Raw genomic sequence first — 15,083 nt, 5'->3', positions numbered from 1 at the left:
TTCATTGGACAGGACAACAGGCGCAGTGCAAAAACATTGACAAAACAGACCAAATCATTCATAAGACTCACATATTTCTGCCCAGAGACGCTGCTTTGATCCTGTGTTTTCATGTGAGGACAGAGACAAGCTTTTATATCGTGTTGTGTGGTTTCTCCTCTGCAGAGTTCTATGGCTTTGGCAGGGGGGTTCAGAGGGAGTAGAAAGGGTCTTCACCGCCTGCTGCTGTTTGTGATGAAGCAGCCGCCTCTGAAGCTGCTGATCTCCCTCCCTGCACCTCTGCACCCGAGTGAGCAGAGGGAGAGCACCGACACTCATGCACATACAGAGAGGATACTGCACACCCCCCTCAACAGACATGTGAGACACTTATTCAGACGTGGGTTACATTATTTACAGCAGACACCGACTTGATCGCATGCACATGATATGTGAGCGTGCCTGGCCCCTGGCTGGGGTTACATGTTAAGATGAGAGCCAGTGCAGGAGTTCAGAACGGAAAGCAGGACTCAAAATGTCCAGATGTGTCAGTGCTCCTGTGAGATAGTTCACACGCAAACCCCACGTTTCAAAAAGAGCACATCGTCAAAATTATTTAAATTAAACTTCTTTTTCAGTGGTCACAGAATAACTTGCGTCAGCCCACACAACATGAACTGTTTAAAAGTGTCATCACGTGTAGTGTTATAGCTAAAATAAGCACATAACTGACACTTTGATGTGGGCATTTCTGCTTCAAATATATTCAATTTGACTCACACATATTGTTGATATTTGAACAACCATTTCATCTTTAACCAACAAGAGGTATGAGTGAAATCTCTGCAGGATATTACTGACGCACTATGGATACAAATTAAACATTTTTACATTAAAAACATTTGAAATGAAAAGTAAAAACAAGAGCCCAGGTGAAATCTGATTGGAAATTTGATTGGCCACCCTAGGGACAGATTTCAAGGGGATCCATCTTACTCCTGGCCCTCCCTCTGGACACGCCCTTTTATGAAAGGCAATAAAATTAAGCCCCAAAAGCAACTTGAATTATTTGAATTTGAGACACGGACATGGAGCTCAATGTTACAATTTAAAAGTTTGATATGTTGTGATTTAAAGGACAAAAATCATCATCAGTGTTAAAAACCTGGACTTAGTGGGGATGCACCATCGACCAATTTCTGCTGACTTCAGGGCCAAATGGCAGAACACAGAAGACTCAGCATCACGTATTCTTTATTTTCACTGATGCTGAGTTTGAGGGGTATTTCTTTCCGATATTAGACATATGAAACACCCATGATATGTGAAGTTTCAGTGATATAGATAACAGGAGGGAGAGAGCATTGAAAGGGTGCATTTTTCCACATGACATAGAAAACCTTCTCTCTGCACTTTGAACAGCGTTCACCCAGCGGGGTCCAGAAGAAGAAGATCATCATCCAGGCTTCGTTTATGAATATCACACAGCCAAAACACAGGCCTGGAGTTACCATCTAATATTCCCCCCTCACTTGTCTGCTTGGGTTGTAGGGGCTGATGAACTGATGCCAGCACCTCATACCAGCCCACAGACGCAGTAGCTGAAAAAATTAAATTGGGGAGCTCAAGTATCGTAGCACCATGAGAGCTCCAGGAGCTGTGGCCCGACACGTACAGATCCTTCTGCCTGAGCTGTGCTGAGCTCGGGGGAGCATTGTCCTTCCAAGAACTATAATGGGGGGGTGGGGGGGGGGGGGGGGGGGGTGGGGGGGGGGGGGGGGGGCTCCCAGACTGCGGCTCTGGTAGCTCATCAGACTTATGGTGGGTGACAAATCTGCAGACAAACGCATCACATCCCACTAGCAGCTCTGAACTCCTGCACTGAACTAAGTGTTTCATAAAACTTTGTTTTATTGCATCAGGGAAACAGACAGGACAAATTATTCTGTGTTATGTCAGCCCTTAAGTGTCCCTGTCAGAATAAAGGGGGAGGAATACAGCATGACTCCTCATGCTGGCTTCACGGTTTCATTGGACGTCAGGTGGAGAGGTGCCACTCGTCGAAAAAAACAAACTAAAAAAAAAAAACAATTTCAAAAATGGATTAGGTCTCTGATTATTTTGAGTGTAATTCCTTGTAGTCCTATCAGCAGGGATATGACCTCACCCACTGGCATGCACATGCAGGCAGGCTGGCTGGCTGGCTCCCCGCTCACAGTCAGAACAGCTACTCCATGCCGTTCCTCAGCATCTGATTGGCTGCGATGAGCATGACGCTGATGATAAATGCCATGGCAAAGGCGCAGATGAGGCTCTTCCTCACACACGTCTGTCGGTTCTTCTTTGAAGGGTGAACTGAAAGACAGAAACAGAAAAGATTAAGAACATCAAAGTGCCCGTTTAAAAGATGGTCTCACATGATGTCGGATCCTTCTGCGCACAGAGACAGAACATAATGAAGACAAACACAAGCTGAACAGACAACAACATCATTTACAGTGATTTACTGTGATTATTTATTTGTGTGACGTTTTTCTTCACCAGGGGAGAGCACACACACAATAACTGCAGTGCTTCTCTGTCAGTAGATCTGATCTGTTGGTTGTCTGAATGAATCAAGTGCAGGAAAATCATTTTGTGTTTTTAAATTGGTGGATGTTCAAATCCGTTGATAGAAAAGTCTGGCATGACCAAACAAACTGAGGCCAAGCCTTCAAGTGGTCGTGATTGTTCTTTCCTTTTTTTAAAGATACCCTGATGATGCCTTCATTGTAAAGGAAAACTCATGAATAATAGAAGATACTGTAGGCTCATAACACACAGCTAAAGTTAAATGAGATAAGAATTTAAATGCGTCCCATAGACCTGACAAGACGACATGCTGCCAACACTGTGCTCGATAATAAAGGTGTTTGTGCAACAAAAATATATTTAGAATTCATTGTTTTCTCCCATGGTGATCTGGTAGAAGGGAAATAGTTCTTACAGCCGTGTCGCTGGGCAGAATCAAAGCTCTGCTCTAAAGTCAGCAGGAGCACTGAGGTGATTATGATGTCACTGAAAGGTAGACCTTTAAACCTTCAGGTTAAAAAGTGTTATCACTTCATGATTGTTTTTAGCGTTTTTGTTTGACATTTAGGATGTCGTGTCATGATAAGAATGAATTTTTGACATATGGCCAAAAATGTTTAATTTTAGAGATCACAGTGACCTTGATGTTTGACCTTTGTTCGTTCCTGGTGTATCTGGTCAATAAGGATAGATATGTGGACTTAAAGAGGACATATTAAAGCTCTTCTCCACCTTTTCAAACAGTCCCCCTGTGGTCTAAATGGAACATCTGTGCTGTGCTTTGGTCAAAATATAACATGAATCAAGCACCAGAGGAGGTTTGTGACCCTGTATAAACCAGCTCGCTCAGAACGCTCCGTTTTGGTGTGTGTGTCTCTTTAAATGCAATGACCCCTTCCTGAGTTTTCCCGGTAGACATCACTCCTCTGTAGCGAGAATAAACATGGCAGACCTGCGCAAAAGTTTTGTTCTAGGCCGGGGGTGGAGTCCATGAGTGGAGATATCAGGAGATACCAGAATCCCACTGTGACATCACAAGGAGAGCACATTTGAAACGGAGCATTTTTCTCTGTGTTGACTTATGCAGACCACAAACAAAAGACTGGATGGGTTTATTTCACATTTTGTGGATCAGTAGACTCTCAGGTTACCCAAATATATCTTCAAAAACACTGAAGAAGTTAATTTTTCAAAATATGTCCCCTTTAATGAAGAAGAGAAACACGTTCTGGGAACATTATGCCTTCATTCATGACTGCGATTGTCCAGAATGAACACTAAACTTATCCAGTGAGTATTTTGAACACGAGGACAAATTCATGTTACTTAAATTCATGCACATTGTGACTCGGGGGTTAGATTACTGAGGCACATAAAGCTCCAGTTTTCAGTGCAGTTTCATACAACTTTCCTGCGATAAATCCGACCCTCATAAAAAGTTTAATGTGTAGTTTTATGAACCTGTTTCCCAGAGGGTTTCACTCATTGTTTCAGTCATTTTAAGGGATGCAGTTTGGGGTGCAATAGAATTGAAAAGTGTTGTACTGAAGGGTTTTAATGGTTTGTCCATCTCGTACATCGGTGAGTTCAGACTTGAAATGAGGAAGGTGTCTATGTCTATAAACAGTGTTGAAGCAGTGAGGAGTATTACCTTCATGCTTCCTGCACATCACTTACACACCTGACAGCACAATCCAGCCTAACACAGAGCATTCTCTCTTTCACTAATACCCCTTTCAAAGGTTCCAGATATGGGGAAAGTGAGTAAAAGACAGCATGTTGGAGTGAAGGGAGTTATACAGAAATACAATCATGCAGCAGCAGTCCTGCTTTTCTCTATGAGATAATTTTCTGGTTCAATCGACCGCCGGCGCTCACAGGTAACTCTGCAGCGTTTCCTCCCTGCAGCGGGGCGGCGGACTGCGAGCCGCTGAGATGATTTCACAGAGCCGCGGTAATTAGGGGAGCCGGGCCAATGACCCACAGCCGCACAGCTCACACTCTCTCACTCCTGCTCTATTTTTAACTCTCAACACGAGAAGCACTGAAGTCATCAAAAAACGCCTCGACTGCTTGTTAAAAAAAGAAAAGAAAAAAAGAATTAACTGTGGAAAAGTAGGGCAGAAATTTAAACTCTTTTCTTGGCTTCATCGTTGAGTCGGTGTTATTAGTTGAAAATTGCTTTTCCAGACGTTTAGCTCGGCTACATCATATTAAACATGACGTGATGTGAGTGTTAGCCAAATGGATTATCTAAGAATGAGCTTTTAGCCAATTACAGAGGTTATGTAACTCAACACTGCATGGACAAATACTGAACTTTCTGCTCCGCTTGTGGGTTTGAATATCTGAGAGGACAGGACCAAACTTCAAACTGTTTTGCTCTTTGAAGGCAATCCTCTACACGGCGTTTTTAACGGACTCCGAAGCTCCTTCAGTGAGCGACTAGTGAAGCCTCAATGTTCCACTGAACGGCTCATTTTGTTCCTGCAGCAGTCCGATATTTTAATGAACAGTTGTGTTTCTGACTCATGGCTGTGCATGATTATTCAAATGGTTTCAGTGGTGTTTGTTATTTATTTACTTGTTGTGCTCTGTGATGTACTGTCGATATTGTTTGTTGTTGTGTATGAACTGACCAGGTGACGAATCCCCGCTGGGGATCAATAAAGTTTTCTAATCTAATCTAAGACAATATGTTTGCTTTTTTAAAACGTTGATTTAACCAGCAAAGATCCCGTTCTGGCACGGAAATGGTAAAAAAAAAGTTTCATCCTGCTAACTGGGAATTAAAGTGAGGATTTCCAGGTCACACGTTGACAACAGCCACGTTTCTGAATCACAACACCACACTTCCTCGACTAAACTGTTTGATCTGTTTTCTGATCATTTCAGCTGAATTGATTTTCTCCAAACAAGTCAAACCATAAACAATCAGTGGTTATCGATGGTCAAACCACGTTGGTTGTCATGGTGTTACAGTTCAAAGCTGAATCTGAAAGGCAAAAATGGACTTGACTGCAGCACATCTGAAAGGCCTCTTCAGAACTGACTGACTGAGAAACTTCAAAAACAGATTGTGTCACAGGTTTTTATTAGATTAATTCAAACTGTTTCAATAATGTAATAGAACGAAGAGATCCTCTGTACACAATGTACAATTCTCTTTAAAGACTTGGGAGACAGAGGGTACTGCTCTGTTAAAATGTGAAATGATAATTTTTCTTTGTTGAATTACAAAACGTTTGAGGCTAAATATGAGGCTGAGTTGGTAACTGGATCATATCTGGGTTGTAACTATTTTCTCGTTGTGGTGCCTCTGGGATTTTAAAGTGCATATCTACGGTTGTATAAGTAAGGATGAATTAAAGAAGGTGTCGATGGAAAGTCCATGTGTCGGGCAGCTGGCTGGATGGTGAAGATGGGAGGAGGGTTTGCGGTGTAGACATTTAGTTCTCGGTCCAGTCGCCTGAACCTGCAGTCAGCCTCATAAAAACACCTCCTCAGCGCCCGGCGTGACCACACCCGAGCCAAACATCCACACAGGGCTTTTCTACAGAGCACCACTGTGGTCATGAAGGTAATGAAGTGTGCTGATCTATGGATGTCTACACTGCTTCATGCTTCACTTCAGCTTTAAAATGAGTCGACCTTATGGGTCCAATAATTCAACATTATTGTTAAGATGACTGATACAAATTCATCAACCTGAAGGAAATGATCTGAACTGTTTCCTAATGACACTCTGAAAGATTAACTGTAGACATGACTTATAGTAATCTCATCAAATAGCTTTGACTCTAAGGTGTAAGAAACACATTTAGGTATAAGGAATGAAATTGTTTGATGAGTTATGAACTATTAACTGGAGGGTAACTTAGCTCCACTTTTTGCCGTAAATTGTAAAAAACAGGACATTTTAACGAGCTCGGAGAAGTGTCTGAAAATTCTTGTTTATAAAAAATGTATAAACTAAAATGATGCAGGCACACATGGAGAATCTTAAATACCCACACCTGCACACCAGCTGTGACATCCATGGATCAGAATTAATATTCACACTTTGCATCTGGCCGCTTGTCGTCACTCTGGACTCCAGCGCTTTAACGCGATTGGTGCACTTCGTTCAGCAATGAATCAGCGCCTGGTGAATTTACACGTCTCGGTGGTAAACATTTATTCTGTTGTTTTTCAGCTTTCTTGATCCCAGAGCGAGGTGATGCGGGAGGGAAATCAGGAGCCTTTTACGTTACCTCATATATCAGAAAGAAGCCGGAGGTATAAGTACCAGAGGAGCATGATGAATTGTACTCTCACCGTGACACAATGTATTGATTTCAGTGTGACTGAGCACATTTTGGTGTCCCGTTGAGACAGCTAGTACTCGAAGACCTTCAGGCCAACAGATGCGGGGATGCTGCGGTGGTCAGTGTTCATCATAAAGCCAGCAGGGACGTCACGCTGGCATCACTTCACACCAGTTTAAAGACCTTGATGAAATGCTGGAGCACCTGTGCCGTTCCTCATTGACAGCAGGACCGACTGAGTACTCAAGGTCAGGCTCGATTAACAAGCTGGTTTGATAAACAGGGACGTCATGAGAGCTGCTTTCAGACCACAGAAGAATAAAACATGACAAAATAACAAAGACTATAAAGGAAGTGAACGAAGCCAAGATGATAACAATTGCAGGTAGCCACGCCTTAATCTACATCAGATTATTATTAAAAAAATTGAGCACCATGAGTTACTGAAGAAAACTTAAAACAAGCAGTTGAGAATGAACTGGCTCAATCAACTGAGCTGTCAGATGTTCAAAATGAATACTTCAAATAGTAAGTTTGAAATTACATTTACGATTCTGTTGTCCATCCATTAGTTAAACTGTTTTTTCTTAAAGTCTTTATATGCGATTTTTTGATCCAGCAGATGTCGCCCCTTGAGCACCAGCATGAAACCAAAACAACTCGCGCTGCATTGTTTGTGTTAGCATGCTAATGCTAGCGATCTTTATTATGCTCGTATCTTCACACTGCATGTAAATTTACCTGAAATGAGCGTGATCTAGAAACACAGTTAAGCAGTGAGTACAGTATGTTATTCTTCTTTTCTCTAGTCCCTCAATTAAACTACTTTTATACACGAGGGGAGGAGTCAGCCGGCCGTCCTGGCGATGTAAACAAACTGAAGATAGGACTCTGAAAACTCTGAAAACATCACAGACAGTGGGACTCGGGTGTTACACCCATTGTAGACAGTCATGACTCACAGAGTTATTTTCAGAGGATATACTTGATTTCTATTGAGTGTGAAAAATCGCATATAAAGCCTTGAAGGGGTTGCAGAGGGGGAGACGATCCAAGCTGACATCGGGGGTGAGACAGTGGGTACAACAGGGACAGGTCACCAATCAATCACAAGTTTGACTCCCAAGATTGACAACTGTTTACACTCGCGCCTTTGTGTCCCTCCAGACTAATCTATAGAATCATCAATCTGTTGTGACTCTGCGTATCACAGACACTGAGGTTGTTTTTTTTTTCGCTGACGGGCACAAAAACACAAACAAACATGTCTGAGAGCGAAAAGAGGGACGTGCCTCGACGTGTAAAGAGGGCATTGAGAGGTAAATTCATTCAATAAAAAAGTGCGTTTGAATGGAAAACTGATGTTAAACAGGAACAAGCATCTGCTCAGAAAGAGCTAAACAGACGCTTGTTATCACGGTGCCCTTCACATAATGTCGGTAATAAAAGACCCACCTGATCTGCATACTGAGCACTGGGCTAAAGTCCCCTTTCCTCTAAACTGTAAATGTTTTGATTTAAATTCAAATAAAGTTCAGCATGAGTTCAGGCGGGAAGATTATCTTTCTGCCTCATTTAGTCACATCACTTTCTCTCTCTCGCTCTTTTTTTTTTTTAATCAGCTGATCACGGGAGTGTGCCGACTCAGTTTAACCAACCGGATTTTTCCGCATCCTGCTGCTGTCTAACTTTTAAGATGTGTTCTCCTCTCTGCTGCTGTCAGCTGTCATTTCAGTGCTGAGCGCTTCCATCCTCCTCTTTATCCCTCATTCACCTCCAGTTCACCACATCCAGTATCTGCACTGAGCTCTCAGAAGTCCTCTCCTCTTCATATCCTGCATCCTCTGCTACCACTACCAGAATCCAGACTTCTTCCTTACACCAGTATGTCCCAACATTTTGCCTTGGAGCCCCCCCCCTCACCTGTATGTTAAAAAGCTCACCCCCAGTCACCCCCAGAACCCAAAATAAGAAAAAGAGTGAAGCATTTCTGACAAACAATAACATACATTTTAAATAATATAATAATTACTTGAATTTAAAATGTAGCTGACTAAGTAGCCTGATATTCCTGAGAGATAAAACTTTTATTTTTACACAGCTTTGTAATTATTTCAGTTAATCTGTCTATGTGCCCACCTCAGTGCAGACAGAGCGCCGTGATCCCCTTAGACCCAAAGCGCCTCCCCTTGGAGGTCGGACCCCAGGTTGAGAACCAATTGCCTTACAGTTGCAGAAAACTCCTGAAAAAGTTCCTGAAATGTTCAGGTTAAGACAGTCATGTCTTTCACTCTGACTGAACCAGGAACTTTACGCGTCAGCCCCTTAGTGACGAAGACGAGGTGAGCGACTGAGATGAGAACCCAGCAGACAATGTTCAGGACAATTGAAGCTCAAGGGGGTGGTGACGGATATAACCTGCGCGCCCATAGACCGTGCATGCAACCGGTGCAATTTCTGTACATGTACTGAAACTGCTTCATTATGGTTTCTGTTCTCCAGTATGTTCATCTCTGCTCTCTTGCTGATAATGTGTTTAACTACACACTACATTCTTAGAGCGTGGACTGTGTCGCTTTCGGACGGCACTTCTGCATCATTTATTTACATCATTATTTACCTCCTGTCCCACAGGGATGGACATGTGTGACCAAGAAACTCAGGAAGATTTCAAGGGGCAGTGTGACGGAAATTTCTAGAAACTTTCACGAGTGCATGTGTCAAAAAAGCTTAACATCGCTATCTGCTTTGAAACACAGATTCCTCTTCTTTAATATGTAAATGTTCATGACATATGAAGTCACTACGAAGTCTCTCCTGGTTTATTAAAGAATAAAAGACTCATGACATGGCCGCAGTCTGGATTTAAGCCATGCAGGCACATAAATAGTCTGAAAGAAACCATCTCATTGTTCACTTCAGGAGGAGAGTGAAAATGCCCCAGATTACCCTTTGCTGCTCTCCATAAATCTTGGATGCTAGTTTTTCAGAGGGGAGGTTTTTAATATTTCATCTGCATCTCTTCTGAACTCACGACCGGCTGACTCCGGTCCTCAGCAACCGCTCAATCAATAAACCAGCAGGTGTGCTGCGACTCAGATGCCTGTAGATCTTGACGAGGGAAGTTTAAATTCCTTCTGACGGCATGGATTTCTTTCTCTCTCTCACAAATACTCACACAAACAACATAGTGTATTTTCATCACACACACACACACACACACACACACACATGTTTGTGCGGTTAGCTCAGGGGACTCTCGCTCACCTCCCTCGAACTCTGTCTGACAGTTCCCAGAGTTTTCTTTCAGGCTCTCTTCCTCGTTGATGATGATGTTCTCGATGTCCTTCATGGTGAGGTGATCACGGAAGGCGTAGAAGAGGATGTGTTTGAGCTCCTCCAGCTCGATCCTCTGCATGTCGAACTGCAGAACGAGAGGAGACAGGCAACTGTTTTTAGGCTCATGTAAATAATCTGCGAGTTGCCTCCGCGGCATGTTTGGCAGCAAAGCATTTTACCTGACAAGTGCAAACTTATGTTTACTAATTGCACACAAGTCGTACACATTCTTGGAACAAGGGGAACAAATCCATCACCCGAAGCTGTGCAAAACATACAATAAATAATGTGCATTACAAGGACACAGGAGTAAGCTCCAATGTATGCATCATGACGTATGTTCCTGTAAATCTCTACAACGCACATCCCACTTCCTCCTACAGATGTCACTTTGATGCATTCACTTTAATCACAGTGTTGCATAAAGTTGATTAAATGGAATGTGCCGGAGTTGCAGCCTGAAGGTTTTGATTTATTGTTCAGTTTAAGCATTTACACAACTCATCCAAAAGAAGGTGCTCACACACAGATAACGAGACACACACACACACACACACAGCGTGACTTGTAAACCGAGGTTTTGAAGGTCTCACTGAGACAAAAGACAGAGTGCAAAGTTTCTGTTTCACAAGTTTCAGAGACTCTTACGGCTTTAAGATTGACTCGGTGAGGAGCTTGTTTGAGAACGGCACTTTGTCTTACACTTCAGAGCGGTAATGAAAGAAGGGGTTTCATTTCCTCTGTACGAGACAGCAATACCATTTAGACAAGAAGAGGTAAAAATCCATGGCGGGGAATGAGTGAAGGGCGGTGTAAACCAGACTGGGAATGACTTTATTACAACGACAAAGTGAAGAGTCAAGTGTCCTGCTTTCTAAAGCTGTGACTGAAACCTTTAAGAGAATTAAGTAAGAGAGAACTACAGACCACTGTCAGAACTCTTTTTTGGTCGGGTGGGAATGGGGGGGGGGGGCTTTGACTCATAAATGGTCTAATGGGCTTTGAAGAGAAAAATGACCACTTATTTATAATGTTTTCATTTATCCCAGGACCACCATGAACGAAGCAGCAGAGTGGCAGTGAGGATAAAATACTCTGACCACAGTGGAGTACCTTTTCTGTGTTTTCTGCCACGTGCATAATAAGATAGGTAGGTAACCCTAACTATGGAGCGGATGGTATGGAAGCCCATTTCCGCCAGTTAAAAAAATAAAAATGAAAATAATAAAGTCAGAATTATGAGATAAAGATCAAAAGTTTCTCTTTGTTTATCGTGTCCCTTCCTCAAGTGGTTTATTCTGTGACTTCTGCTCCATTATTTAAACTTTTTATCTCATAATTATGACTTTATTATTTTCATTTTCATTTTTTTAACTGGCGGAAATGGGCTTCCATAGGATGGACTGACATTCACGACAATGCTAATTTAATTCATAAACACTTTGTACCTTTTCTTCCTCTTGTTTTTCTTCCCTATTGTGCATGTACATACAGCAGGCAGGCCATTGTCATACATCACACACACACACACACACACACACACACACACACACACACACACACACACACACACACACACACACACACATACATATATACACACACACATAACACGGTTACCATTAAGAGTGACCTTAAAGATGGTGAACAGTTATTACAGTCACAGCTACATGGACATTGGAGCATGCTGACCCTTAAAACTAAAATTTCAATCTCTCTCAGAACCTGAAACCAATTTTTAAGGACACTCTGGGGCATGATGACACAGCCCAGCAATCCTGTTAAAGTGCAAGTTTTTCGTTGCCGTGACCTTGTAGAAAATGTCCAGTCAAATAATGACCATCGGATAAAAGTTTTATGCGAACTTTGAAAGAGAGTCTGTGAAGTCAGGACAAACCTTTAAAAAGAAGAGAGATGAAGAGCTTTAACCAAACTTTGATCATGATGTGAAACTCACAGAAGACTACTCGGCAATACAGCAAAGAAAGGTGCACATCATCCTCAGTGTGAGACAAGAAACTTTCACTGGACATCCTGGCTCGCCCCTCCGGGTACATCTTTTCATAAATCACTGCCTCACACTCGGACATAAATCACACTTTCTTTCCCCCCAGTAACCATCTTTCTCTCCCTCTAATACTGAGCTCATGTTCACTCACAACATAAACGCCCCGTATGTTAATCAGCCTCCATAAAGATTTTCATTAGAACAGCTAATTAAAAGACGAGGGGGTCAGTGTTTCATTGTTTGTGTGCGGTGATTTCAATAAAAGGAGGGAGTAATAAAAGGTAAAATAATAACAGGTACATTATGGTAATAATGTAAGAGAAGAAGAAGTCATTAACTGTCATTACAGAAAGACGAGAGGCGCTCAACAACGTGTCAATCATACTTCAGTTTAAGTGATATGTTCTGTCGTTATACAGTATATTTGTGAAGCTATTTAACCATTAACAACGAATGACATCGTGTCTTTTTATCTTTATTTCTCTCTAAAGCCCTCTAGTGAAAATATGTTGTTAGCAAATGTTTGAAGTGACAGAAGCCCTAACCCTAACCCTAGCACACGGTAAATGTGGTGACCATTTTAAAACAAAACCCCTATATTATCCAAAGCAGTCACCACTGAGATGTGAAGAGTTGTGGAACTATTTCCGGACGCGTGCACCTGGTGTTGCAACAAACAAATGTCTGGTACTCTTTTCCAATAGAGTCTTCAATCTGTTTATTATAGTTCATGATCGGGGTTCACTAATGCACATAAATGTCCCATTCTGTCCAACACATCATTAAGCATAAACTGTTACATCCAAGTCAACCCGACACGGTCAAAAAACGATATGCTTCCAAACACAAGTCAAGACTCCACCTAGTGTTCAGTGTCGGAATTATACTCAAATACAAATTCATAGTGTTCTGTTAGCTTTCTTGCAAGGATCAAATAAAAAAAAGCATTTTGGCTCCTACAGTAAATAACAGCTGCTCCACATAATAAACGGAGCATGATATTGAGAAGCCTTGCTTTACTGACTCCACTAATAACCTCATCCCAAAAACTTTAATTTTGTTTTGTAATTTTGATTGACAGTCACACAGTATAAACGTAGATTATAAACTTAACAAGGCACAACAAGTTTGACATCCAAGACGACCCACAGCTGAAGTATCAGTTTGCAGGTGTTGTGATGCTAACGAGCCGCAGCAAACATTTAGATAATCGTCACCGTGCATCCTGACACTAAATCCACGTCATATCAGCAGGTTTTTCTGCAACAGAAAGATATTTTTCTTACAGAAACAGCAGAGAAGTCATTCAGACAACAGAGCTGTTTTTTTATTTCTGTCTCTGTTTGGGGAACAGAAACAGATCCTGAACAGATCCTGAAGCCTCCCTGCAGCATCTGCCACTTAAAGTAACAGCTAACTCTTCTGTCACTCCCCCCCCCCCCCCCCCCATGGGAGTGAGGTCGGCGTCCTAATTGTGTTTACTCGACCTTTGCACCACCTTGCTGCTTCTAACGACGCCACTGCCGGCGGACATGAGCAGAGTGACGGAGCGTCATTTGCCAGGGGGAGAAAAAAAAAGGGACGAGCCCGAGGAAAGATTCATTCGCTGAGCACGACGGTGTCAGATAAGAAAAATCCATTTGATTGTGTCTTTCCACGTCCCACTGACTGCTCAGACTGTATTCACATTCAGTCGTGGAGTGACCTTTGCAGAAGAATACAGGGGGAAGAAAAGGGAAGCAGACAAGAAGGACGCCTGCAGACCTGAAGTGACTCCCACAGAAAGCCCGCTGCCGTTGAGACCTACAGTTTCAAACCTAACCCCCCCCCCGAGCACAGACAGGAGACCTGCAGCAGTCTTCTTCGTCGCACCACCGTCACAGAAAGTTCAGTCTGAAGTGTAATCACATGCTTCGGGCGCAGAATGGAGACTTTGGAATAAGTTGTAAATGTCACACGCTGTTAAAACCTGCTGACGTCTGAACTCCAAAGAGGGGGAGGTAGAAACCAGACGGAGTGATGTTAGCCAGAATTAATAAATAGTTACTGAATCAGAAATCCATATCAACAAATGATTTAACAACATCAACAACATACAAAGACTTAACTATCATTTTTGAGATGCAAATGTTCAGTTTTATAAAATACTTTTTCTGGAACTGGATTTGAAAGAGCTGCAGAGTCAATGAAAACCTAAACAAACGTTACAGGCATATATTTGACCTGATAGGAAAAGTCGGCTTTCTCAGCTTCGGACTAAAAGAGCCCTTTAAGTGTTTACTACCTACAGAAGACTCTACACCAGGGGTGGGCAACAGGCGGCCCCTCAGGGCGCGGTCACACTGGCAATCCGTACCTTGCCGTACTCAAGCACGATTGAGCCCCCCCCCCCCGCTGTACCATTCCCCCCGCTGGCCGGCTGGCACGGCCCGCGGTCACACTGCACCAGGACAAACCATGCCTAAGCACGATTACCTCTTGCTCAGTTTACAAACAGGCGGACTCGAGAAAAATAAAAATTAAAAAAAGGGACGCGCAGTGGAAAACCGCGTCTGCACATCGGAGAACAACGCGGAGAACATGACGTCATGTTAGTCAGATACGGCCATGAAGCTCTAGATTTCTCCATAATGAAGGCTGTCAGCGGTGTGTACCCGCGTGCTCGTGCTCGTGCATGAAGTGTAACGCGCCTGAGCATCTTTTATTGCTGGTATAGCAGGAAATAAGACGATATAACTGGCTGTAAATCTTTTTTATGAAGCTTTATTAAATGTTTTAGATTTGTTTTCAATGTAAGTGAAATATACTTAAATATCCAGTAAAGATTGGCAGTCCCTGCATTTACTTTGGTTTGCAAAGGTGGGAAATCGCTCAGAATC

General features: G+C 42.6%; 1 protein-coding gene across 1 annotated transcript in view; it reads right to left on the bottom strand.

Annotated features, from left to right (window-relative positions):
* Nucleotides 1-1,746: 1,746 nt before the first annotated feature.
* LOC132980796 (calcium-binding protein 8-like) overlaps nt 1,747-15,083 on the bottom strand; it is a 61,838-nt gene continuing 48,501 nt past the window's right edge. The window contains exons 5-6 of the mRNA XM_061047130.1: nt 10,125-10,281; nt 1,747-2,334 (exon numbers count right to left, since the gene is read on the bottom strand). Of these exons, the coding sequence (XP_060903113.1) occupies nt 2,207-2,334; nt 10,125-10,281 (285 nt within the window). The 3' untranslated portion in view covers nt 1,747-2,206. The remainder of the gene's footprint in view (nt 2,335-10,124; nt 10,282-15,083) is intronic.

This window comes from Labrus mixtus, chromosome 9 (genome assembly GCF_963584025.1).
Source record: "Labrus mixtus chromosome 9, fLabMix1.1, whole genome shotgun sequence".
NCBI classification, from domain to species: Eukaryota; Metazoa; Chordata; class Actinopteri; order Labriformes; family Labridae; genus Labrus; species Labrus mixtus.
This window is presented reverse-complemented; position numbering and strand designations above follow the sequence as displayed.